General features: G+C 41.4%; 1 protein-coding gene across 1 annotated transcript in view; it reads right to left on the bottom strand.

The window, feature by feature from the left end:
* COL22A1 (collagen type XXII alpha 1 chain) overlaps positions 1-25,240 on the bottom strand; it is a 191,134-nt gene that overhangs the window by 88,597 nt on the left and 77,297 nt on the right. Inside the window, exons 12-16 of the mRNA XM_057369171.1 lie at positions 13,289-13,342; positions 11,969-12,022; positions 7,443-7,496; positions 5,310-5,354; positions 772-825 (exon numbers count right to left, since the gene is read on the bottom strand). Coding sequence (XP_057225154.1) covers positions 772-825; positions 5,310-5,354; positions 7,443-7,496; positions 11,969-12,022; positions 13,289-13,342 — 261 coding nt within the window. The remainder of the gene's footprint in view (positions 1-771; positions 826-5,309; positions 5,355-7,442; positions 7,497-11,968; positions 12,023-13,288; positions 13,343-25,240) is intronic.

Genomic DNA, 25,240 nt, shown 5'->3' with positions numbered 1-25,240 from the left:
CCATCTGTAACACCGGAAAACATTTCTATCTTACAAAGCTAGTGACAAACACTAACTAGACACACACTTCTTGGTACAAGGAAAACTGTGGCTGAGGAACTGAGCAGGATGCAGATGCCGTGGCCTGGAGGCTTCAGGCTCAAAGGTGGCAATGATTAGCTGCGTGGCTTTTGGCAAATCACTTCTGGCCTCTGCTTCTTACTCTGTCCTTTGTTATTTAGACCAGAAGGTCCTTGGAAGGAAAGGGTTGCCTCTCATTAGGTATCATTCCCTTGGTAATGAAAACAGTGTTGTGGAATCTACAGATAGCAGTCTTAGACAAAGCATTGTGTGACTGATCAGCAGAAATGTACTGATCTTTTAGGCCATTTTCTGTTTTCTTCTTGTCTTAAAAATGTAAATAGTTTCAAGCCTTTTTTTATTGAAAACAAACTCAATATATTAAATCCAGTTCTCCTCCTTTCCTGTTGTGGGCTTAAGCAACTGAATTTTTATGAGTTCTTTCTTATGTATGTAATGAAAATTAGGACAAACATTTGACGTATCACATTTAAAGGACTGGCATTTCCTGTGAGTATATATTGCATTATAGTTTAATTCTGAAAGCAAACAAACAAAAAGGAGAACTGTACCTACAAAGATCTCAGGATAGGGACATGTTTGGGTAGTGTCATGATTCAGCAGCCACCCAGGATACGTCTCAGTTTTAGAGTCAACTCCCAGTCCTTCCAAAAGAACACTTCCAAAGAAAATTGAGCATTTGCCACATACCTGTTTCCCCTCCACACCTGGCTTTCCAGGGAACCCATCCAGCCCTCTCTCTCCCTGGAAAAAGAAGAGAAAGAACCACTGTAACTCAAATCTGTGGTGTTTAGGTCACTGCCCTGCAGGCGATGTCCATATTATCTGCTCCAGAGTAATGAATGTGGAAAGAAACTCCAGCCAGTTTGCCATTTTCTCCAACAGAGAAAATGGCAAAACTTCCCACATCTGTACCATGAAAAGTTGCTGCAACCAGAAGAAGTTGTGTGCTAGCTTTCCATGATGGCATTCTTCCTCTGCCTGCTGAGGTGGGTTCATGTAAACTCTCCTGGAGGACAATCCTCCAGGAGAACAACAGCCCAGAACAGCTTTTACAAAAMTAATTAAGAAATCCAGCAACAGGACAGCTTTGCCCGGTAAAGAAAAATCTTTAATTTTTCACCCTTCCTTTCTGTAAGCTGGAGGAACAATTATTTTGTTCCTATGTCTCCAGAGCTGGATAGTCCACAAAGTCCATATGCAGTTGATTTCACTACTTTATTTTTATTATCTGAAGATATGTGGGTTTTTCCCTTGTACCTAAACCTGACTTTTTTTGTTGTAGTTCCAGACTAGTAAGTCTTTCCCTAACCTCCCACGGAGTGGGACTGTTTCCTTCATCTTTACAATGACCTGTTATGTATTTGAAGATTTACTAAACTCCCCTTTCAAACTTCTCAAAACTAAACAACCATAATACTTTCAACTTTTCTTCATAGGCATGTTTGGCAGTCCTCTGATCATTTTTGTTGTTCCCCTTTGTGTAGTGTCCAATTTTTCCACATCTTCACTGTAGCTAGGTGTATGAAACTTAACACAGCTGAGCCTAACTTTGAGCAGAAGTATGTTTTCATGTTTCATAGACTATTCTTCTATTTATATCCCTGGATAATGTTTACTTTACATCAACCCCCTTCCACAGGAGAGCTCCTTGATCAGTTGTTCCCAATCCATAACTGCGATTTGCTGTCCTATGTGTATGAAACTTCCTGCAGCTGCCCCTTCTCTATGTCATCTTCTGCTTTGGAGCATTGTGTTTACAGGATAATTTTGAATTCTGACTCTGATCTCTACTGTTCTTCCATACTCAAGCTCAGCATATTTCATATTTTATAACTGAGCTTAACAGAGATAACTGTATCCATTATATACTTCTRCTGAACTTCACTTTTCTCCTGCAGGTTGGGGCCCTTGACCATTCTGGCCTCTTTAGTTTAAAAACTCCTAGAAACAGGGACTTTCTTGTATTCTGCAAAATCCTTAAAACTCTGTAAAATGAAACACAGATTCTGCTTGGATCCTTCACACAGAGCTGAATATAAACTGCGAAACACACACACAGTGCCAATGTTAATGTGAATGTGCATGTAAAAACAAATTCTTCAAGTACAAGCAGTGACAGAAAACTAATAGTTTTATGCTACCTTTTAAATGTTTTTATATCTCTTAAASCCTGTTAGGCCATTGTTATTACCTGCAAACCCACACTTAAGGCACTGGATTTAATTAGCTTCTTTTGTAAACTACATTGATTTGGCAGGTCAGAAATGGATTTGCAAGTCACTGTTTATTTTTCCTCCTTAGCAAGTCAACCTTCTAACATAAACATTATTACAAAATTATGTATTCAAGGAATGAAATTAGAGAGACCCATATCCTGCAGAAAGCAGCTGAAAACCAGTGTCAGACACCCAGAYCCACTTGATTTGGAGGTGATAGTTTCCACATTAATGCTTTCCTTTCCACTGACTGAACTACAAATATCCTGAATTTAAGACTTTCAGTAAGCAACAGCCTGGTATATTGCTGACAAAATGTGCAGTGTGTTCCCAGGAGAATTTTTAACATCAATACACTGCAGTGATGAGTACTTCACACATGCTGGTTTAGCTGCCAAAACAGAAAAGTGGTGGTGTTTTTACTGTTACCAGTGGGGGCTGGGAAAGGCAAATGTATTATTTATACAAGCAAATACAAAAAAAAAGCTATTTGAAAACTCTCCAAACGATTGTGTTTTCTGATGTTTCTTCAGAAAATTCTGTCATTATAAGTGTTTTTTATTATTTTTCCATTCTTTAAATAAGGCYACTCAGTGAAAGGTACTTTTCTACCAACAGAAAGAACAAACACATTAAAATTTCATTCTCAAATTTTCACTTTAAGACTCCATTTCCTTCTCTTGTSTTCTACTGTTTTTTTCTTCTTTTAACCACTGGAACAAAATGGTGAAGAGTCACAAGCAACCAGGGGAAATGACAATTCTGCCRAAACTTCAGTGCTGCTCTCTGACCTCTGCTGTTTAGAAAATGAAATGATTTGTTGGAAAAATGATTACCCAGAGTCTATAGGGCCATGGAAAAGGCTGGAGGAGGAAAAAAAAAAAACCCTGTAGAGGGGACCTGGCAGCAGCAGACCAGCTCTGCTGCCTCCTTACACAATCCCATCTCAATAAAATAGACAAGGGTTTACAGGAGGGACACAGGATTATGCAGCAAAAGCATTGCCCCTTGTCACACTGAACTGCTGGAAATGCCTAAATCAACGTATCAAGTATCACATACAAATGGGGATTATGGTGGCAGGCAAGTGCATCATATTTGTCTCTGTGAGTCTGTCCTGGGGTCCTCAATGAGCTCATTGGATGCAAAAGGACATGGCAAATCCCTCATAGGGTGCAGTGCTTTTCCTATAGTAAAGGTAATGAGTACTACTGGATTTGGAAACTTCACTACAGAACCTCAACATTCACATCCAAGGTCYCAGGATATATCAATAAAGCAACAAAATGTATCACAGAATACTTTTGACCTTTTTTTGGTAGTAAGGGTGAAGACTTGACAGAGCAATACTCAGTGCCTGAACTAGTGCTCCCGTCTGATATTATAACCTCTTTTCTCCTCAGGCACAAAGAAACACAGGTTGCGTAGGTGTCAGTATTCAAGTTACAGACTGAAGAGCAGACAAGAAAATATTTGGCCCACCGACTTTACGCCCACTGTTTTCACAGTAGTACTGACTGGTAAAAGTTAAAGCAAAGACAGTGGGTTCTCTGAGACCATCATTAAAACCTGAAAAAAATCAAAGCACAATTGTTGTAGCAGAGATTTGGCTGCTTCAGGAAAAAAAAAAAAAAATGATGGTGGGAACCTCTAATTGTGCAGATCCTTCTAATGAAACAAAACCTAATTCATGTCTTCCTCACTTTAATTCTCTACTTAGTCAGCTGCCTGCCCACACACAGCTCTAGCTTCCTCTCCCATCACAGTGATGTCAGAAAGATGGATTTTCTTCCAGGAGCCAAATACTCCAGCAGATTAGACAATGTTGCCTCTGGAAAAGCAGTCGAGGCATTGGCTAGACACAGGACACCTACCCAGTTCTGCAAGGGGCTGAGGGAAAAGCATGAGGAAGATAAAGWACAATCCAGCCATTTGCTCTATCTGCAATAACAAGGATAGGTAATACAAAATATGATTGTTGCCACTTCATCAGAAACAGCAGAAAGCTGCTGGTAAAGACAAACACAATATCTCACACTAACAGTCTATTGATAATTTTTCCCAGTAGACAATAGTTTGGTGTTAATGGTTGGGTTTCGTCTCCAGAAGAAGATGGAGAGAGTGAAAGAGGAACAAAGTTGTGCCAGCAAGAGGATCACTGCCTCCTTTACACAAATACAGGCAAAACTGCCAGACTCTCCCTGGCATAAACCTGTGTCAGGACCAGCTTCAGTCATGAGCAAGACAGGACATTTTTTTTTGGGGGGACCGGGGGGAGGGTAGGCCTTGAGCACTTCCAGGAAGGTCTACAGCAGAAGTGAGTGCCCATCTGAACACAGTGAGCAAACTGAAAYAACTAAGGCATTGTGCCTGCCCAGTTCTCCTTTTAAATGCCTATTCTAGGTATCATAAGCACTTGGTCTCTTCCTTGAGCTACAAATATTGTTCAAATCCCAGCGTGACCTGTACTCTATAAAACAGCTATTCCCAGTCATGAGAGATCATGGAACTGGAAAGCAGCTCCATTTGAGTGAAGCTAATGTAGCACCAGCTACCTGGTACCTACTACTACTGAGTTTATGGGAATGGGAGAATTAAAAAACAYAGGAAGCTGGATAATGTGAAAAACTGGAATGAGATGAGAAAATGCAGGATGCAGACCTGGTCAGTGGYAGCCAGTGATCATTCTCAACTCCCAGGTGCTGCACACAATGTGGACACCCTTCCAGATCTCTACAGTGCAACCTTCACTCCTCTCCTCCTCTCTTTCCCCCATCCCTGGCTACACACATTGAGAATCTACATTGAGAATTCCCTCAATGTGTGCTCAGTAGATAGCACAGATCCAGAAAGCCCTCCTGCACACCCATGGCAGGTGGAGAGCACTTGGAAGTGCAGCACAGTGAGGAAATTCCATCATTCAACCCCCTCCAGAGCTGCTGGTGGCAGCCCACCTCACCTAATGGGCAAAGGAAAGGCCTGGCTTTTCCTAGCATGCAGCAGGAATACCTTGTCTCCTCGTGTTCCCTTTTCTCCTCTTTCTCCTTGTAGACCCTAAAAATAAAAAGAAACAGAGATTAYAGAGCTAAATCCAAGTAGAGGCATAGTTACCTTCTGTAATTAGTCACCAAATCAGTGTGCACATCTGCACAAGCTATTCAAATGAACCTCAAGGACATTTTCTGTGTTGCCAGTCCTCAAAGTTGGCCGCAGGCATGGTCTAAGCAGACTCACAGAGCAGGGACTGCTTGTGAGCCCAAGAACATCTGTAATATTATATTGCCTGCAGACACATGACCCTCCTGCCAACAGCAGAGTGGAGGGACAGGGAACACACCACRCTGCAGATGGTCTGGAAAACAACCAGTGCTCTGCATTTTTCATGTTTCTTGTAAACAATGAGAGCTTTGGTAGAGGACAATGCTGATGAGAAAACCTATCACATAAACAAGCAAGAATTCCCATTCCTGGTGGGTTTGGATGTGGTAGCCAGGCAGACAGCAGGTAGCTTTGAGAATTGGCAAAGGTTAGATGCACTSTGTCCTGGGGCCCAGCACATTTTTRTGCTGTGAATCCAATGCCAGTGTTCCTCAGGACTGCATAATTCATCTCCTCCCAGCTACACCAGAAACATTACTGGAGCTTGGTTTGATGTGGCACTAACACAGACAATCGACTCAATGGGCACAAAGGGATTTCACCTCCCCTTGGCTCAGCAAAAAACTTGCATTTTACCTTTATTGTGGAAACTGAGCAATCAACTAATAGCTGTACAGAGACAAATATGCTCAGTCAGAAAYGACCTCTCTAAAACTGCCAAAGCTTAAAGTGCTTCTTGCTCTAATAATTGAAACTTCAGTTTACTTTATACCATAGTGGAGTCTAATCTCAAGCTAATRGGAGCTCCATGTCTGGGTATATTTGGCCCTTAGGATTATTTATATAATCATCTAAATGGGCAGGGATATTTTACACTAKAGCAGGTTGCTCAGAGCMCAGTCCAAGCTGGCCTTGAATGTTTTCAGKGATGGGGGATCCACCACCGCKCCAGACAAYCTGCTCCRGAGTGTCACCATCCTCCCAGTAAAATCTCRCTGCYTTTATCTAATCTAAATCTAATCCCTTTTACTTTAAAACCACTATCCCTTGTMCTAATACAACAGATCTTGYTAAAATTYTGGCTTCCTTTAAAAAYTGAAAGGCCACAATAAGATCTCCTCAGAGMCTTCTCCAGTCTGAACAATCTCAACTCAATCTCAACTCTAACTTATCTCACAGGAGAGGTGTTCCAGTCTTCCTACCTTTGCCATGGCCCTGTTCTGGACCTGCTCCCAGAGGTCCATGAATCTTTCCTGTGCTGAGAGCCCAGAGCTGGATGCAGCCCTGCAGGTGTGGTCTCACCACAGCAGAGCAGAAGAGGAGGATCACTCCTCTCACTTGCTGCCCATGGTGCTTTTGAACTGTGAGTGTACATTGCCAGCTCATGTCCAGCTTTTCATCCACCAGCCCCCCAAGTCTCATCAGGGCAGCTCACAATCCTTTCATCCCCCAGCTGTGGAGAGTGCCCCCAACCCATCAAGGTCCTCAAATCTCAGAAAATCCAGTCAGCCTTTGCAACATCATCTTAAAGGCTGCTTACCAAATTAGGACCACAAGACAAAGGTGCTAACTGGATAGAACCTAATTTATTTTGGTCTTATTGTCTATTCTTTCAATGCAGGTTTTTCCCCTGATCCCAAAGATTATTCCATGAGAGTTTTGAAAATATGGTTGAAAACTTTCTGAGAGGTGGTATTTTTTTCTTGGTGTTCTGATGAWGTTTTCAAGCACCATATAAAGAGTGCATCATCACAGACCAAAGCAATTGCATTACAGTRGGAGCATCACAAAATCAGCAGCTCTTATCTCAGTAATCAAATCCTTTCTGCTGACACCTCTACCRACTACAGGTCTGTTCTCATTTAAAGAAGACAGAAGAAACTCAGTGAAATCAAGAAAATTCCACCACTTGGACATAGTACAGGTAAGTGGGCAGACAGACCATGTACTGCTTAATAATAAAAAATATAGCTGGGCAGARCACACTGAAAAAGTAAAGAAAGTTTCTAGAGCATTAGAAATTGAACAAAAGCCATGACTTACCGGTGCACCTACATAGCCTTTAATTCCGGGAGGACCCTGTTTTCCCTTGGATCCCTGGCAAGAAATTGAGATACAGTAAAACACCAGAAAGTCTTTCACATGAAAGAACAATAAAATAGTCAGAAATTTAAGTTGCTCTTCCAGGCTCATGTTGAGCTGTTGAGGCTTCTTGACTCTCTCAGTGCAAATAAGAGAGTAATGTTTGACTGTCCAACTACTTAACCAAAGTGACACCCCAGTATTTTCCCCTGTCCCCTCAGACATTAGCAAGTTTTATCCTTCTGCTTTCAGACTTGACCTACGAAGGCAAATTGTCCTGTCAAGTTTCTCTACAGGTTGTCTCAGAAGGTTTGGCAATGTCAGTTGCCACACACAACAACTGTTTTGGCTCCTGAACACAGTGTTAATGGAACAAAGCAAAGATTTGCATTGCTGCAAAATGACCCCAGTTTTCCTGTTTTGAAGAGTAAATTAAAAGAAACAGGTTAGAACTACATTTTCCAATGTTTATTTTTAATAATAAGAAAAAATACAAGAGGATCATGTACACATCATCAGTCCTTCAGGTGCTTGYACACTGAATCTCCCTGAAGAATGTACACTGAAATGGAGAGCACTCMCTGTGTGCTTTTATGTGTCTTACAMTGCTATAAAATTATATGRATCCTCAGCTGAATAGGCTCAGCCCTTGGAGCCATCCTATGGAGACAGCCTGGGCCTGGCAAGCTGACGTAGAGAAATGATTTGGCACCTTATATGACCTTTTTGACTGTTTATTTTCCTACTTATGTAATTTCCCCTTTCCCACCACCCTCATCTGTCTAACTCCTGTCTAACCCTAATTGGGTGGTTGTAATGGATAAAGCTTTAAAAGATTTTAARTGAGATAGAGATTTTAATTTTAAATAATTTAAAATTAATTTCTACATTTCATATTATTAAAATTTTCATATTAAAAAGATAATGAAATTTAAAATGCAAGATGTGTTTGCAATGAATTAGTAGCAGAAGTGAGGCTTTTTTTTTTTTTTTCCTCAATGCAGGTTAACAAGAGTAAGGTTCAAGCACAAGCAAAGGTGGCTCTGGGWTTTTTACATCATCAGACATGTGAGAACCTCTGCAAGGTCAGGAAGCATTGCAAGTCTTCTAATAGCAGAGGGAGAGCAGCAGGCAGGCACCTAAATCTCTCCTTCATCCTTCAGGAAAATACTGCTACCAAAGTCTAGGCAAAACCCCAAGAGAAACAGAGTCCTGMTCCAAGCTGTCCAAATTATAAAAGTCCAGCTCAGTACTGTTATATAAAACGTGGTTTWAACACACAGTAGAAGTTACAGAGAAACTGGGTATGTCTGGATGAGCTGTGCTGAACCCACTCAAGGCCTGGGCTGAGATCATGTCTGGTAAACCAGAGAAGCGTGAGACCTTCGACAGCTCGAGCAAGCAAGAAGGGAATTTGTCAAAATGAAACTCTTACCTAATACTTTTTATTTCAAAGGATTGATTTTTTTTTTTTCCCCTCTCCCTCTGCTTTTTCTATTAAGTGCAGATAACTGTCAGTTCAGATGGGAATGCTATAGCTATGTCTGTGCCACAGCAATGACAACCACAAAAAAACCTCTTTATCCTTTTATTAGAGATACAGAGGGAAAAAGATGGAAAAGGTTGAATATTTGCTGCAGGGTATTACAGGCTAARGAACCTGATCTCAAAAATCCAAACTTTATTTTTGTGCTATAACATCATATAGTGAACGATCTGAGCTATGGCCCTTTCTCTCTRGACCCACTTATTCTATTTCAATTAACCTGCCAGGTCTCATATATTTATGTAGGAGTTTTCTCCCATGACCAGTGGCTATTTCTTGCCATCTCAGACCATCATGACATTTCTATAACCAGAAGCTCCAACACCTCAGAACAAGGGTGACTTTGATAAGACTTCTTTGTGTCCAGCTTGTAGCCAGCAAGATCACACATCCTTCTTGGGGAGCAGTGAAGTTTACCCTCCAGGTTTGATGAAAAAGGAAAAAAAAAACCATACCAAATCCCACCATTTCATGCTGAGGACATTGAGCTAGGAACAATCTTTCCTGGGGACATCAGTGAGCAGCAAAAGCAGTAAAACCAGGGATGAAATACCAAGGCCATTTAATTCCTGTAACCTATACATGTACCTTAATAGGCTCAGCAGCCATTTCCATAACTCTTTGGACTGAAATCCCATTACCAGAAGTCTGAAGGACCCTTATCTGTGCTACTGGAAGCTTCACACAATTAATGAGGCCTGTAAAAAGTACAAGTCAACTTCTTAAAAGAAAGTGCTGGCAATTCCCACTGAAGCAAAAGGCTCCTAAGCCAAGGAGATAAACARGAGGCTGAATTTCCTGGGGCACAGGTATCATTGCTGAGCACACTCTGGGCTTGCCTGGCTCAATGCTAATGAAGATGGATTGAGCCAGGAAGGATCACAACCCAACCAACCAGAGAAACTGCAAGGTAGCTCTCCATGGAGCCTGGGGTACAGCCCAGAGCTGCTGTATTGATGCTGATGACAAAAATAAGCTATCTGGCAAAAAAACCCTCCAAACAATCATTACACCAGTAATTGGAGATGCTACCTCTCTAATTGCCAACTTCACCCATCCTTATACACCTTGTTCCACACCAGCAAGGTGCTCAGGCTTTATACTGAGGAGTAAAGGAGAGTGGATTCCTATTTTAGATTTTAAAGCCCTGTCAGCAGAGTCAGGGTTATTTCTAAAAATATCTCAGGCCAGAATCCAGCTCAAGGACACTGCACACAGCYAATGCATCCATTGAGGTAAATGAAAGTCACTGTGAAAACACACAGTCATTTTATATTTAGGTGTTGTGAGAGACTGGGGTTGGCCAAGCTCACATCTTCACCGGGAGCACCTGGCAGTGTCCACTCAATCTTTAGGTCCAGCCACACCAGCAGCTGTTCTGCCCAGCCCAAAAGTCTGAACTCCCTCCATAGTCTGAGCTCTGCCTYATTACTTGGCCAAACTGCATGTTCCTGATGAACCTGGTGGGAAATATGGAGCACAATCAAGTCCACCTTGAGGTAGATGTAGGTGCCTCAGTTTAGCTTGGTTTGCAAAAGATTTGCAAAGCAATTGCAAGGAATTTTATGCCACAAAGAACATCATATAGCCTTCTGGTTTGTAATCCCACCACATGAGACATGCAGGATGGAGAGAAAGTTATTATTATTATTATTATTATTTACTTGATAGGAGAGATGTAGCTGAAAAGCATTTGTGAGTGACAAATTCAGGTTATTTCATCCAAGATCCAAATCCCACTGAAAGGCAAAATATTCAGTGTGCTTCCACACAGCCCAGCCCARCCCTGCTTTGCATGTGTCATTTATCCCCTGCTGGAGCCAGTAAGGCTCTCACAGTGAACCCTGGGATGTTCCTAAGTATTTCTGCTAATCCAGAGCCACCCCGTTGGTTCTGATGCCCTCCTGATGGGACTTTGGGAAAGGGTGAACATCTCCCTCTATACAAAAACATAGTGACATTTTGGAGATAGAGTTCTCTGAGGATCTATCTATGATCTGCTTCATTGAATCCTCTCATACAGAGCCAAGTAACRGTCAAGGTTACACTCAGAAAGGTTCTCAGGTACTTAACTTCTATTTAAGAACAAAGGCACCAGTGAACTCAGTTTGAGGTTTAGGTGACCAGGAATGGCTCCTCCAGAAAGATGAGATATTCAAAGGTCTTGGTTTGTACAGGAATAAGAACTGGGTGAAGTTAATTCAGGCAATTCAATTGTTGCCCTTTCACAGGATGCACTGAAGTTTCTGTGCATGATACCCCTTAAAACACACTTGTCACAATGCACCATCTACTTCTGGTATTGTAACAAGACTGGAAACACCTGAGGGGTATTTACACCCTCAGTAACCAGGGAACAAAGCAAGGAGAGCTAAGACTTTAAAAGAACATTAAAGAATTGCTTCTTCAAGATTCACATTTCTGATGCTCAGCTAAGTCTAACCAGATCTACATTCAGAAACACCTTGTTTGAAGCAAACCCAGTGATATAAGCACTGGCTCAAATTCTGTATCACTCAGCTGCTGTTCACTGGTGCAAAACTGGAGTTCCAGAAATAGGCAGAGACATCCAGGCAAAGATCTCAACATGATTTTTTTTTCCAGTCATGGAGTAGGGATAATAATCCTCATCTGCATCTTTGTGAGAGTTAGGAAAGCTACYGAAGACATGAAAAATAAAGGCTTATGTGCCCCAAAGCAGGTTTCTTTGCCTTTTCCAGCTATGCTGTTGATTGARCAATAAGTATTTCTTCTTTTTACAYRCTTTGCACARTTGTTGATASCTTAGGAGACCCCTGATGAAAAGAGCATTTTGGGTTTTTTCATTGAGAGTGAAAATATCAAATGTCATAAACAAGCAGTAACTCAAGCAACAGAAACATAAAAATTTAGTGAAAAAAAATATGTGCCTGCCCATGTGAAGAAGAAATGGAAAGCTTACCTTTGGACCTGCTGGCCCAGGTAGTCCAAATGCTCCTGGTTGTCCTGGTTCACCCTGCAAATAACAGTAATATTGCTGGTAAACAMAAATCTTTACTGTATAAAGGTTGGGATAGCTCAAACCATTCAGTACTTGCAGTTCGGAATATTGGCAACCCTGAGTACCATTATACAGAAATCTGAAAGTTTACAGTGTGTTTTCCTCACAAAAAGAAAAGCAGAAAGAAACAAAATGRAAACTGAAGCAGCTCTTCATCTGCTCTCAAAACACCACCAAGTAGCAAGAAATGAGTTTCCTAAGTTGCACTGATAACAGTGTTCAAAGATGGATTCCTTGGAGGCAGGACAATGCATTTTTTTTCTGGAATTGTCATATCGTAGTGTATAAACACATCTTATAAAGGATTCTGCAAGTACAAGTATGTCACTGTCCAATCCCATGCCATGTGTGATGTGATGAAGTTGCATCAGTTCTGATGGCAATACTGGAAAACTGTCACAGTTTTCTGAAGTAGGACAAGTTCAACACAAAGAAGAAATGGGACGTAAGGAAAAGTGCTCTTCTTCTGTGTGTCACTCCGTTTCTGTATGCCTACCTTTCCCAGAAGAAGAATCCTTTCCCAATCTCTTTCACTTGCCACCAAGTGACTGCCATGAATGGACAGTGAATGAGATGGTGAGGGTTCACAAAGATAATTCTAAGGGATGGTGATCAAGTTGGGGAATGGATGTAAGGCTCTAAATACTCTTCTGTAAGATATTGGAAAATGTGTTTGCAGTTTTGTGTTTCAACTGTACTCCTCTTACAGGCAGTATTCAGTACCCTGCATCCTTCCTTGAGCTAACGCCATGCCTCCTCCTCTTCTCTTAGTTTTTATCAAGGCACAAGAGGAGTTCTGGTCCTTGCWTCTGTGACCAAGACTCCMRYATTTYCAACCCTTGCCTGCTGTGGAAGCAYAAGATRGTCCCCTGCACTCCTGCCAGCTCCACTAGCCAAGGRCTCCTTGTGGCCATCAAACAAGTGGCCCGGCTCTGCAGCTGCATTTTCCAACAGCTCCCAAACCACAGGCTGCTCCCTCCTTAATGAATGATAACAGAGCTGCTCCTGGAGCCTGCAGCGATGGTTAATCCACAGGACACCTGCCATGGCTGCAAACATATGAGGGAGAGTTTTGGGGCTATTAACCTCCTGCCATTTGTTTGTGCTGCTCCTAAAACAGCCACACAAATCCCCAGACATGCTCCACTCAAGGCAGATTGATTCCCACTGCCTGCCTTGCACTGAAAAGCAGGATTAGATGGGAGGCACAAAAAGGCTTACGGCTTCTCCTTTTGCTCCATCTCTCCCAGGGGGGCCAGGCGAGCCCAGGGAACCCTGTAACAACAACAGAGTCATCATCAGCACAGCATTAACACCCTCTGCAAGTGCAGTGACACGAGCAGTGCATCAAGACAAGAATAAGGAATCAGGAGAAACATTTCAACACRAACATTTATTATTTACAGTTTCTGGAGGAGCTGCTGCTGACATTAACACACTAGGGACGATTGATGAGCTGCTAATGAGGAACCAGGCATTCTTGGCCACTTAACTCATTTAAGAATAAATTAATATAAAAGCTTTGGAGCTAATTAGACACATAACAACTGAGTCATCTTARTATTATCATATCATCTTCCCTTAGCCTCTCGCTTCACCATTCCATTATCTCAAAAAATTGCTTTTTAAAATTATTTTTTCCTCCTTCATTGTGCAGCATCCATCCCAAAGCTCAGAAGCCTCTAGGCAAAGGTATAATATACATAAGTAGCAAGCCTAAAAGGAAACAGAAAAGAAGTCTTGAAATATTCAAGCATTCCTCAGGAATGACCCTGGCCACTGGGAAGCCAATCCCAGAGTTGTGAATGTTTAGAGGTGTAGAAAACAAAAAAAACCAGAAAGCCAAACATTGCTTAAATTTAAAATGTTACCATTTAAAATCTTCCTATGCACCAGGATGAACAGAACTAAATATGTTGAGTTTGGTAGCGCCCCAGCAAATGTGAGGAAAAGGCAAGTTTACTGCCTGCAGCTGGCAATTTAGAGAACAAATGTAGAACGGAAAGACAATAGACAAACAACSGGCAAGTCAACACACACAATGAGCAACTGGCTCAGTATTTTCACTTCTAGGCACTGCAGCAGTTTCTTCTTAAATATGTTATAAAAAAAGGCTTGAATGAGAAACAGACTCGGGCACTGTAAGATGCCACTGCGGGCTGTGATTATGCAGGGCTGGTTTGTTGTGTATTGCTTGAAGGGGCATCTTATTATTTTATGAGGTGGAAAAAGTTTCAATGCCTAAAATTCCTCCCGCAAAATATGATTAAGGGATTTCTGACAACTGTGTCCAAAGTAAATGCTAGTCCATAGAACTAGCTCAGTACCAGATTTTTTTTTTTTTTTCCTAAGATGATGACACAATAAACAGCTAAAGGCCACCACAGTGCAAAAGTTATTTGTGTTCTCAAATTGAAGAGACACTAGTGTTTCTGTGTGTATTAGCACTGAGTTCCTGTWCTGTTATAGTTTTATAATTTGGAGTTTTACAAAGTTTAGTCAAAGTTCATGCCTTTGAGCTCTTCACATATTTGTCAAATGTGCCTGAGCATCATCAGTAGGTTTAAAAACCTTAAGGTGCACTTTGATGAGAAGGGTACATCAGTCTCCTTTGCCTAGCACCTCACCTACACAAAATGAAACAAAACAAAATGCAGAAGTAAAACAAAAGACTTAGAGGAGGGTCGGTTCTCATTAGACTTACACAATAGCTTCATCAACTCTTCAACTTTTCAGAGGATAATTAATAAAGACTTGGGCTTACTTTTTCTCCTTTATCCCCTTTTAGTCCAGGAAAGCCAGGGAGTCCTTCATCACCCTAAAACACCAATGGAAAAAAAAAACCTCATATCAGATGCCATATCATTCTGTGGTATAACTGTGTATTTTAGACTGTGAGTTATCATCTCTTGAGAACTGAGTCCATCTTCTCACCTTTGCTGTAGCAATGCTGTGCTCAGTCACCTGTAACTTGCCCATATTTGAACAGGTTCACTTTCAGTTTTCCATTCCAGTGCATTCCTGCCCCTCCTTTCTGTAATTACCATCCAGAAATGGTAGTTTTCCAAGAATAAGGTTAGAGACCTAACCTTGTTAAATAAAAGCATTTGAAGCATAGCAACAATTTCCTGAGAAACCCTCCTGTTGCCACATTCTAAAAGSACAAAACTTGAAGTTTGATATGCCCAACTTATTACAATGCCAAGTTCCCAATGGCATGTATTTTTTAAAAATAAAAAGAAATTAAATGTAGAATTTTTTCCCTTTATCTGCTCTCATTAGGACAAAAGACTGAGAGCTTTTTCCCCATCTGCTTTTGTAAAAACTCACTAGTTCAGAAAAGTACTTTTGCAAGAGCATTAAATTGGCTAAGAAGTCAATRCATATATTTCCAAGTTGCCTGTATATACATTAGGACTATCTACATATGCAGATATATTCAGGTCAAGTTCTTCCACATGAAATCTTATTTGAGACTATTTTTGTATGTCTAGTCCAGCAAATTTAGATGGATGTATTGCTAGGGCAAGGTTCCAGATAACAACAGACAAGGCAAAATCCAACCTTATTTGTTCATTTATTTATTTGTCACTTAAAGGTAAATTAAAGATAGTATCTGAAAAGTATCTGTGCAGTATATGCAAATTAAAATCTTCACCTTTATAATCACATTTCTTGCTAACTGAACCTTCACGAAGCACTGCAGAACTTACAGTACAGCTGGTGATAAAAATCAGGTCTGATACATTCAAATGGTTCTCTAATGAGAAAGAAAACCCATCAAACAGCAAGCGTGGTTTTTGAGGAAATCATCTGCTCTAAAAGGTCAATATAACTGGAAGGAACTGCTTTTCCATGGCAAAATGTGTCACACAGGTAGAACAATTTGTGTCTTTTCTATGCAACGCAAAAGGAGTTTGCATAAGGTCCAATTAATCAGCTTCTTCTCTTGCCTTTTTTTCTCCCCCTCCATGAAATARCAACTGCTTGGCAAAGCTGAAATTAAAATTAATCCTAGGAGCATTCAATAAGTTTGAGGTAAAGTGTTCAAAGAAGTATTCATGCAGGACAGCAGAGTATCCACCGGCTTTTCCAGTTTCTCTCCAAGGAGAAAATWGCACAGAAGCAACCAGAGTGGGAAGGGTTTCTACTGCTCCTGCTGCTGATTTCCAGTAGAATCGTTAAGGGTTGAAAAGACTTCCAAGACTGAGTCCAACCATTAACCCAGCACTGCCAGGTCACCACTAAACCATGTCCCCAACTGCCACATCTGTGTGTTTTTTCAACACTTCCAAAGACAGCGATTCCTTAACTTCCCTGGGCAGTCTGTTCCAATGYTTGACTGTCCTTTCAGTGAAGATTTTCCTTCTAAGATCCAATCTAAACAACTTGAGGCCCTTTTGCTTTATCCTATTGCTGGGTACCTGGGATAAGGGACTGCCACCCTACCCTGCTACAGCCTTATTTCAGGGAGTTGCAGACAGCAACAAGGTCTCCCTCAGACTCCTTTTCTCCAGGCTAAACAATCCCATTCCCCAGCTGGCTGTTTTGTATCCCTCAGTAAGCAGGAAAACATCACAGGATAAGGACAGGTTCTGCAGATGTTTGAACCTTAAAAGCACAAGAGGAGATCACATAGTCTGTTCCGAAAAGCTCACATTCACAGGGGCTTCACAGAAGTGAGCTTTGGTAAAAGAAAAGCAGAGAGGCGTTGGTACTGCTGTGCTCCATGGGGCCAAAAGAACTGTGACAGGCAGGGATGGGAGAGCAACCAACARCTCACACCCCTAAATTCCCAGCCAGCTGCCAAAACCCTGCTGAGGGTGCAGCTAACTAGAACAGAGTCATGTTGTCACAGCAATTTACTTCATTAAGCAATTTTTTTTCCCCTTAATTGGCTAACTTTGTGAACTGTATTGCAGAACAATCACCTTTTCTTTTCACTTGTCCACCAGATTTTTTTAATCAGGTAAAATCCCAAGTATTGGGCTCGGCATACTTCTAAGACCTAGGGGAGTTCTGGTGCACTCAAAAGGTATCTGTTCCTTCCCTTAGACCCTCCAGTTAGGTCACTTGGTTTAGAAAAAGAGCTTTCCTCTCTTCCCAAAACATGTGGGGGGATCTGCTGCCACATCTATCCTGGAAATTACTTTCTATGTAAAGTTGCAGTTAGAGAAAGACAGAATTATCAAAGGAAGAAACCAGAGAGACCAAGAGGATTCCTTGCTGGGGATGTTACAGCTTTGGCAATTAGGCTCAAAGAAAGGCAGCAGATTTAAAGGAGAACTTTCCTTTTCCCAGCTCATGAACCCACTGGAAAACCAGCCACTTGAGTTTCCCCCTCTGAGCTGCACAGTCAGTGGCCTTTCATCAAACATTCCCACCAAAGTTAGCAAGGGAATAAACATGGCCATTAGCTCACAGTTGACAAAATATTTGTCAAAAAAAGCCTAGATTTGGCAAATCTATTCCAAAGCAAGCAGAAGAGTTTTCTTGCACTGTGGCAGTGAAGTGCAGTCAGATGGAAGCAGARCAAGGCAGGAAAGGGAAGGCACGTGCTGCAAGCACTGAAGTAATGTACTGCCGTGGGCTGTGCATATTACACAGCTACATATTTCTACAAATATCAACTTCTGCTTTTCAATCCTTATTTTCTGGTTATTTACTTCAATTACAGCAACAACTCCTTTGTTCCCTGCTTGGGTAACTGCTGGACACGGTGTGAGTAAACATTAAATGACAGCCACTGTGCTTCAAATCTCCATTTAAAATTGCAAACAATGTGTAAATGTAAGAAAGAAATAGCAGACCCAGAGAGCACAGGGCAGTGGAATAGCAGCCAAGCAGACACAGACCACAAATACTCTGGGATGGASCACACTGGGAAAACAGGTAGGCTCTGGCAGCTGGCACTGAGCTGTGGGGAACAAAAGTCCATCACATTCTTTGCACAAAGGCCAAACCTGGTTGTGCCACTGAGAAGGATCCACATAACCCTGTATTCCCACAGACTGGCTGCACTCCCAGCTCCARCACAATGGGAATCAGGTGGGAACATGTAAACCACACTCAGCTGTTCATACCATGCACCCCTATTGTCACCCATCGATTTTATGACTCTCTGAAATTCAAAGGCTGTCCTTTTCTGGAGAAGCCTCAGGACCAGAATAAAAAGGGAACAAGGTCCAGGGAAAGGAAAAACGCCAGAAAAAGAAGAGGCTACTGATAAAGAGGGAAGTGGACTAAAGCTTCTAAGGCATCTTCCGTCAGGCTTAGCCTACATTTTCTGGGGTAGTTCTACACTTCAGATGGGATCTTTTACTTTTTCAGCCAATAGTTTTGTGGAGACAACTTGAATGTGCAGAAAGTGGTAACTGTGAGGTATTTTGCTGTAAAAAAATAAGGCATTTGCAGTAATAAATAAGCTTGGCTTAAGAAGTTCTTAAAAAATGAAATACTGCAAGCTCTGAGGATGCAGCACTAGAAAAGTCACTCTRAAAAGTCCATCTTTTATTCCTCAAAGAATTGATAACAATTCTGCAAGAAAATTAGGAAGGTTTTCTCAGTCATACTAAAACAAAAAGTTTAGGCAGAATTCAGTACAAAGGATAGAATTTTGCATTTCTTTGTATTTGCTTTCAAATGGAAACATTCAGAGCCACACAATGGATACAAAATAAGGGGTAACCTCTAGTACTGTTCTTCCAGGGGCCTCTCAGAGCAGGGCTCACATGGGAACATGGATTGTCCTGACCCAACGGACCAAAGGAAATGCCACACCATGAGCAACTTCAAAGCACAGGTGACTCTCAGATGCTGCAATATTGGTGTGATTAATAAATAATAAATAATAAATAATAAAAATATTCCTCTTGGCTTCCACCATATCTGGGTAAGGACAGATATACCCAGAGGGATTCCTTTGTTACTTTGTGTACATCAGCAGAATTATTGCATTTCTGTATTTGAGGAAGGATGTCTTCCTGGTACACCAGCATCCTGTGGATTTACCAGATCACTCCAGCTCTGGGTTAGTGAACCCTTCGTACTCACTTTTATGCACATGTACCTTAATTKGTTGTAGGTTGTGCAAAGATTCACCTCATTTGTGTTACAGTGAGCCCCACTACCCCATAGATTCACCGGAATACTATGTTTATGGTCTGTGACCAACTTATATCCACTTTTGCCATGGTGTAACCCCAGCCAGCAGCCAAGCCCCAGGCAGTCACTCATTTACTCCTCCACCAGCAGGACTGGGGAGAGAATCAGAAGGGTAAAAGCTGGAAAACTCAGGGGTTGAGATAAAGACAGTTTAATAGGGAAAGCAAAAGCTGTGCCCAGAAACAAAACAAAACAAGGAATTAATTCCCTGCTTCCCATAGGCAGGCAGGTGTTCAGCCATCTCCAGGAGAGCGGGGCCCCATCACAGGTAATGGTTACTTGATAAGAAAAACACCATCAGTCCAAATGTTCCCCCTTCCTTCTTATTCCCCCCACTTTATATACTGAACACGATGTTTTATGGTCTGGAATATCCCTTTGGTCAGTTTGGGTCACCTGTCCTGGCTGTGGCTCCTCCCCTGCACCCCAAACTTCCTCCCCAGCGTGGCCGTACAAAAGCAGAAAAGGCCTTGGCTCTGTGTAAGCCCTGCTCATCAATAACAAAAACATTTCTGTATCATCAACACAAATCCAAAACACAGCCCCACACCAGCCAGTGGGAAGAAAATTAACTCTACCTCAGCTGAAACCAGCACAACATCCCATGTAGATCCTCATATGTCTGAGTGGAGGTAACAATGAAATTACTGAGAAAATAACCTTAATTGCTAGATGATACATTTCATCGGAGTGGGAAAAACTAGTGCACAGATTTTGCCATATCCAGCCTCATAACAATTTTTTTTTTCTGAAGAGATCCAAGAGAGGAAGGAATCTGCAAGTACAAGGAAAGATGCAGAGATAGAACAATTCAGTACTATCTGATCTTAGAAAGACATAGAAGCACATAAAGGAAAAATTCCTCAGTGATGTTTTTAAGCAATCCACTCAAATTTTAATGTTTTTCTTTCCTCCATTTGCAGCTCCTCAAGCAGCTGCCAAGTTTACAAATATTTCTTCTAACTTGAGAACAGCTGTGGCCTATAATCACATATTTTATTTGAAGCTCTGGGTTSCGGCCTACATTAATGAAAATAGAGCAAACTAAACAAAAAAAAAAATAATAATGGGAGAAAGTTAGTCCAAAACACATGGTTAGATTCTCATTTTCCTGTCAAATTCAAATAAATCACTGGACTTTTCCTTCAGCATACAGAGCGGACAACAGAAGACAGATCATTCCAAGGTCAAATCCATACATCTTATTTATTTTATCCTCCAAACTGGTCCACATCTCACATTAAAGTGCCACTTTTCTACTGCTTGTATGAAATTAAAATTTCTAACTCTGTCACAAAATGTCAATGGAGGTGTCACTGGGAGATCTGCAAAAAGTCTGCCAAGTGGAACCCCATGAATCAGACACTCAGCATTTTGGCAGCTGCACAAACTGGGAGTCTAGAGCCAAGGTAGGAGACAAAACAGCAAGAACTGAAGAGAAACTGAACAATTGGGCAAGATGGAAAGGAAACAAGACGTAAAACTGAACTGTGCAGGGGTGGCACTGCACCATTAACACACCTCTCTCCTTTGTTAATTAACTTCACAGCAGCCCTGKGAAATGAGAAGGGATTTGAGCAACTGTGATGTTGCTGTCACCTCATGAGGTCGAGGAGTCACAGGTACAGTGAAGCAGAGGATGGATGGAGGGTCCCAGAGTCTGAGGCAAAGACAGAAACTCATTCCAGACTTCCTGTGCCCTTGGTCAGTGCCTTAAACACAAATTTATTCTTTCTCCTGGCTCTTTGGCTGGCATCTAACTTGGCAGCTTGGTGTTCATGAAGAGTAAATGTGAAGATGATGAATAATTGTCCYACCGCAGACACATGGGTACACACTGAACTGACACCAGGGTTTGAGGAGTCATGTGAAGTGGGAGGACAGAAGAGATGTCACAAATGGAGTGGGGTCCTCAGGTTCAAATGTCTCAGAACACTTCCAAGAGACCTGGTGGTCTGAAAGAACGCAATACCTTTCTTTTCAGGGTTTCTCCATTCAAAGGAACTAACCAATGACAAAATAAATATTTTATTGAAACATACTGTACATTTTGACATTTTGAGGTGGGGGGGGGTGTGGTTGTTGGGTTTTTTTTTTGTTTTGGTTTTTTTTTTTTTTTTTTTTTTTCTTAGAGAGGCAAGGGAAAGACAGGATGATCTGCAGATCAACAGAGAGGCAGAGCTGCAGTGGATATGTCACCTAGCTCCATTTTCCAAAGCTGCTGACCAGACAGGCAGCACAAATGACTGCCATTCTCCAGTGCCCAGATGCAKGATTCTATTAGCTTAATGATGCTAAAACCCCATTAATATCTTGGTAAATTTGACACCAAAGCTGGCCTCATCTTCTGCTTCCACATAAAATAAAACATTCATCTCAACTTGGACTTCACCACAGTAAAGAAGAAAGAAATTAATAAAATCTTCTCATCTGGGTCTCTGTATTATATGCTGATTTAATGAACAGAATGGTAATGTGGACATGATAATCTGGGGTCAATACAAGTCACAGGTATTTCAGGACTATCAGGAAATCCAACCCAGTGCAAACAACTGTTTAAATGATAACTATTGTCATTTTTTTGTATTTCAAACAGAGGCGAGATTTTATTTAATCCATTACATAGAAGCCAATTGTACTCAAAAGGTACTTTCCCAAGAGAAATTCAGAGGACCATGTTTTCAAAAGCTCTCTGAAGCCTKGAATCTTACCACAAATATCATGGACCCCACTATGAGACCAGAGGGGTCCTTCTTGACTTTCCATTTTATGATCACTTCTGGAGAGAGCAGCTGCATCATTTTTCAGAGATTCCAACATATTTCTCTCAAGAAATCTGACACTCCAAATTTTCATGAAAATAGGTAAAGCAGCAGCTGGGTTGTAGTTAATTTGACACACGGTCACCTACAAGGTTGGTACTGCAGGAGAAAAGATGCATGAGAGCAAAGGTCCACACTAATCAAGGTCACTGTAGAGTTCAGAAAAACAGAGAAACATCCTAAAGACTTCAAAGCTGTCACTGGTGCCCAGAATCCTGTCCATCAGCTTCACATCATCTGCCTCCTCATCACAACACTCCTTCACGCCCTACATAGGTGATTGCTGAGAGACTGGRGTGGTCAGACACCTCTGACAGCTCCTGAAATGCTGCTTCATCTCCAAGGCTGAGCCAAGTGGAAAATTCAACTGAAGAAAGCTCCTATGCAGCAGAGAGCACAGGAGAGTACAAGAGGGAGCTCTTCTGTTTAAAATATTTCTGTTCAACAGTTAGAGATGCTCAATCAATAGCTGAAATGTTCAAATTAAGAAACGGTCAAGAGTTTGCAGAGCTATTTTTGATTGAACATTATGAATTGGTGAAATGGTAAAATATAATTGGAAAYAATCCACTGGACAGAGGAATAATCTGACAAATAAATTGTGGTACAATGCATTGCATTTGCAGAAGTAGGACTAATAGATCCCAAAAGTCCATTTTTTTCTTGTTTGCAGGGTTGGAGCAAGAGAATATTCTATTAAAGATACATTTATTAGAAACCTTAAAATATGAAAAACATAGCTCTGCTCCAAAAACTTCTTTGTTCTGAAGCACAAGTTGATGGTCCTTGCCAGCACCTGGCACTGCTCAGGACCAGACAAACAGCTTGCCAGGGGCCAGAGAGAATGTTCATTGAAACAGAAAAACATCCCAGTCATGTAYCATGGCATTGATAAATTAAAGCCCTTACATCTAGAAAAAAAAATACACAGAAAATGGTTCTGGTCTTGTGGATGATTTGACACATACTGGCTGATATTTTTTCTTGCAAGAATAATCTCTAAATTCCATTTTCTCAGCTTCTGGAAAGTCTCTGATGCTTCAGATCTCCCCTCAAAAATTTCAGTAGCTCCAAGAAGAGCACTTTGGGGCAGAGGAGTAATGTGTCAGAGCACTCCAAACTCTGGTGCTGATCTGCTTTTAACCATCTTCTGCTACTGATATTCCACATTCACCCCTTTGGCTGTCCTCTGGTGCCTCACTGAAATAAGTATAGAGTTTTTCCTCAGGATTAACTGCATCATGTAGTCCATGATTCCTCCCCTCCTTCCTTTAATTCTCTCCCTGCTGGGTAAATTTGCCACATMACTGATCATTCCTCTCATTGCTCTTTGCAAGAGCAACATCTCTCCAACCTCTCTTTAAATGTCACRTCCAAACTGGAGAGAACATCTGCCTCAAGTCTCATCACCACCTACTTATAACTTGTAGTGATACTCTGCTGTTCACTGCCAAACACACCTGAGGCTGCTCAGACAAGCCTTTGCCAAAACTATAAATCTCTTTGATCCAGCCAGACACAGGGCTTGGAACTAGATTATCTTTAAGGTCCCTTCCAACACAAATTATTCCATGATTTTTTGCTATTTCTTTATAAAGTAGTGCTGTTCCCTAGGTATTTTTCATCTCAGAGGTCATGGCAAAGGTCATGATTCTTCTTCCCATTTTACTTGGATGCTGAGGTACAAGGGGAAAAGCTTGAGTCAAAATCTCCTTTGGAGCCAGAAACAAGGACAGAAATAAAAACAGTTTCCAGAGACCCAAAACTACTCACAATACCAAATGTATCAGATATCCTTGAAATAACAACCACTGAGCATCCACACACTCCTTCAGCAGGAAAACAAACAATTGCTGTGAAAAAAAACCTCAGATTTTCCTCATCTGGCACTTAGTACTATATGTACATTGATTACTCAGCAGGGTCTGAGACACAAAACACCATCATTCTGCCCATGCCAGAGATAAAAGGCCTTGTGGGCTTTGGGAGACAAAAAATCTCAAGGTAGTGCTAAAGAAAAATGATGAGAGACCCATGAGAGGAATTTAAAGGTGTCCAGGGTTGCACTTGGGCAAGTTAAGAATGTCATAAAACCCTGAGCTGCCCTATCTCGGCTGCACCTTCAGAGAGCCCACGAGCGAGGCATCTGCACCCTCTCAGMCATCACCAAGAACAGCCCAGCAACAGCTTGGATCAGTGGAAAGGGGAAATTCTGTCTGCTTATCTGGATGGATTAACCAGCAGGGAGAGGGGCAGGGAATGCTTGGGGTACTTTTGGCAGACCAGTGACACCAGATTACCTGGTGTAATGCCTCAGCTCTCTGTGATTCATCCGGCCACAAGCTGCACCTCAGAGAGTGTGCTCCAGACTGCTGGGAAAGCTGTTTTATTTTCCACCTAACAGGCAGATAATCCATACCTGTCCACTGCAATATCACTCTCAGGAGCATCCCGCATTCCAACAACAAGATTTATCAATTACAGAATCACCGACAATCTGTTTCCACCCCCACCCAGCCCCCAATTTATTTTCAGAAGAAACATGAAGCTGGCAAATCTCTCTCACATGCTTCCTTYCCCGACTGCCAGTGGATCTTGGCAGAGAAACCCTCTAAAGGAACAAGTGCTGGAGATTTTGCAAACTTCTGGCTGCCAGTAGATGTCATTGCATACCAGCAGAGTACCTGCCAGCCAGGGGGCAATGGTGAAAAGAAATACATGTTTCCTAAGTTTATATAATGAAAACAAAAAGGAAAAAAAAAAAAAAAAGAACCAAGTTACTAGCACTGTTACACTGCTGAGAATTAAACTGTCACAATCACAATAAGTATGTGAGCTGACTTTGAGTTGTTTATTGCCATCTGCAGCTGTTATTCTGGGTCACAGAAACCCACAGATTTTATCTAAAACCCTCTAATTATGGTAAAGAAAAAGAACTCCATCAAACCATGGTTATTTAGCTGTGCAGAATGTGCTTTAACTACWGTTAAGAGGACTCAAAAATACTCAGCATGCAGACCAAAATTGGCCACATAMACAAGAGGATTCAGAACATATTAAGGCAGAAAGTAAGATTAGTAGATTTCACCTTTTAGTAAGAGGATTCTGAAAAGAAATAACAGATATGAACAACTCTAGTGAACTGCATGACAGCCTTATGAAGTAGATGGGGTATTATTATACAGAT

The sequence above is a fragment of the Malurus melanocephalus genome, unplaced genomic scaffold (assembly GCF_030028575.1).
Source record: "Malurus melanocephalus ecotype Western Australia unplaced genomic scaffold, MMel_1.1 scaffold_104, whole genome shotgun sequence".
In the NCBI taxonomy this organism is placed as follows: domain Eukaryota; kingdom Metazoa; phylum Chordata; class Aves; order Passeriformes; family Maluridae; genus Malurus; species Malurus melanocephalus.
This window is presented reverse-complemented; position numbering and strand designations above follow the sequence as displayed.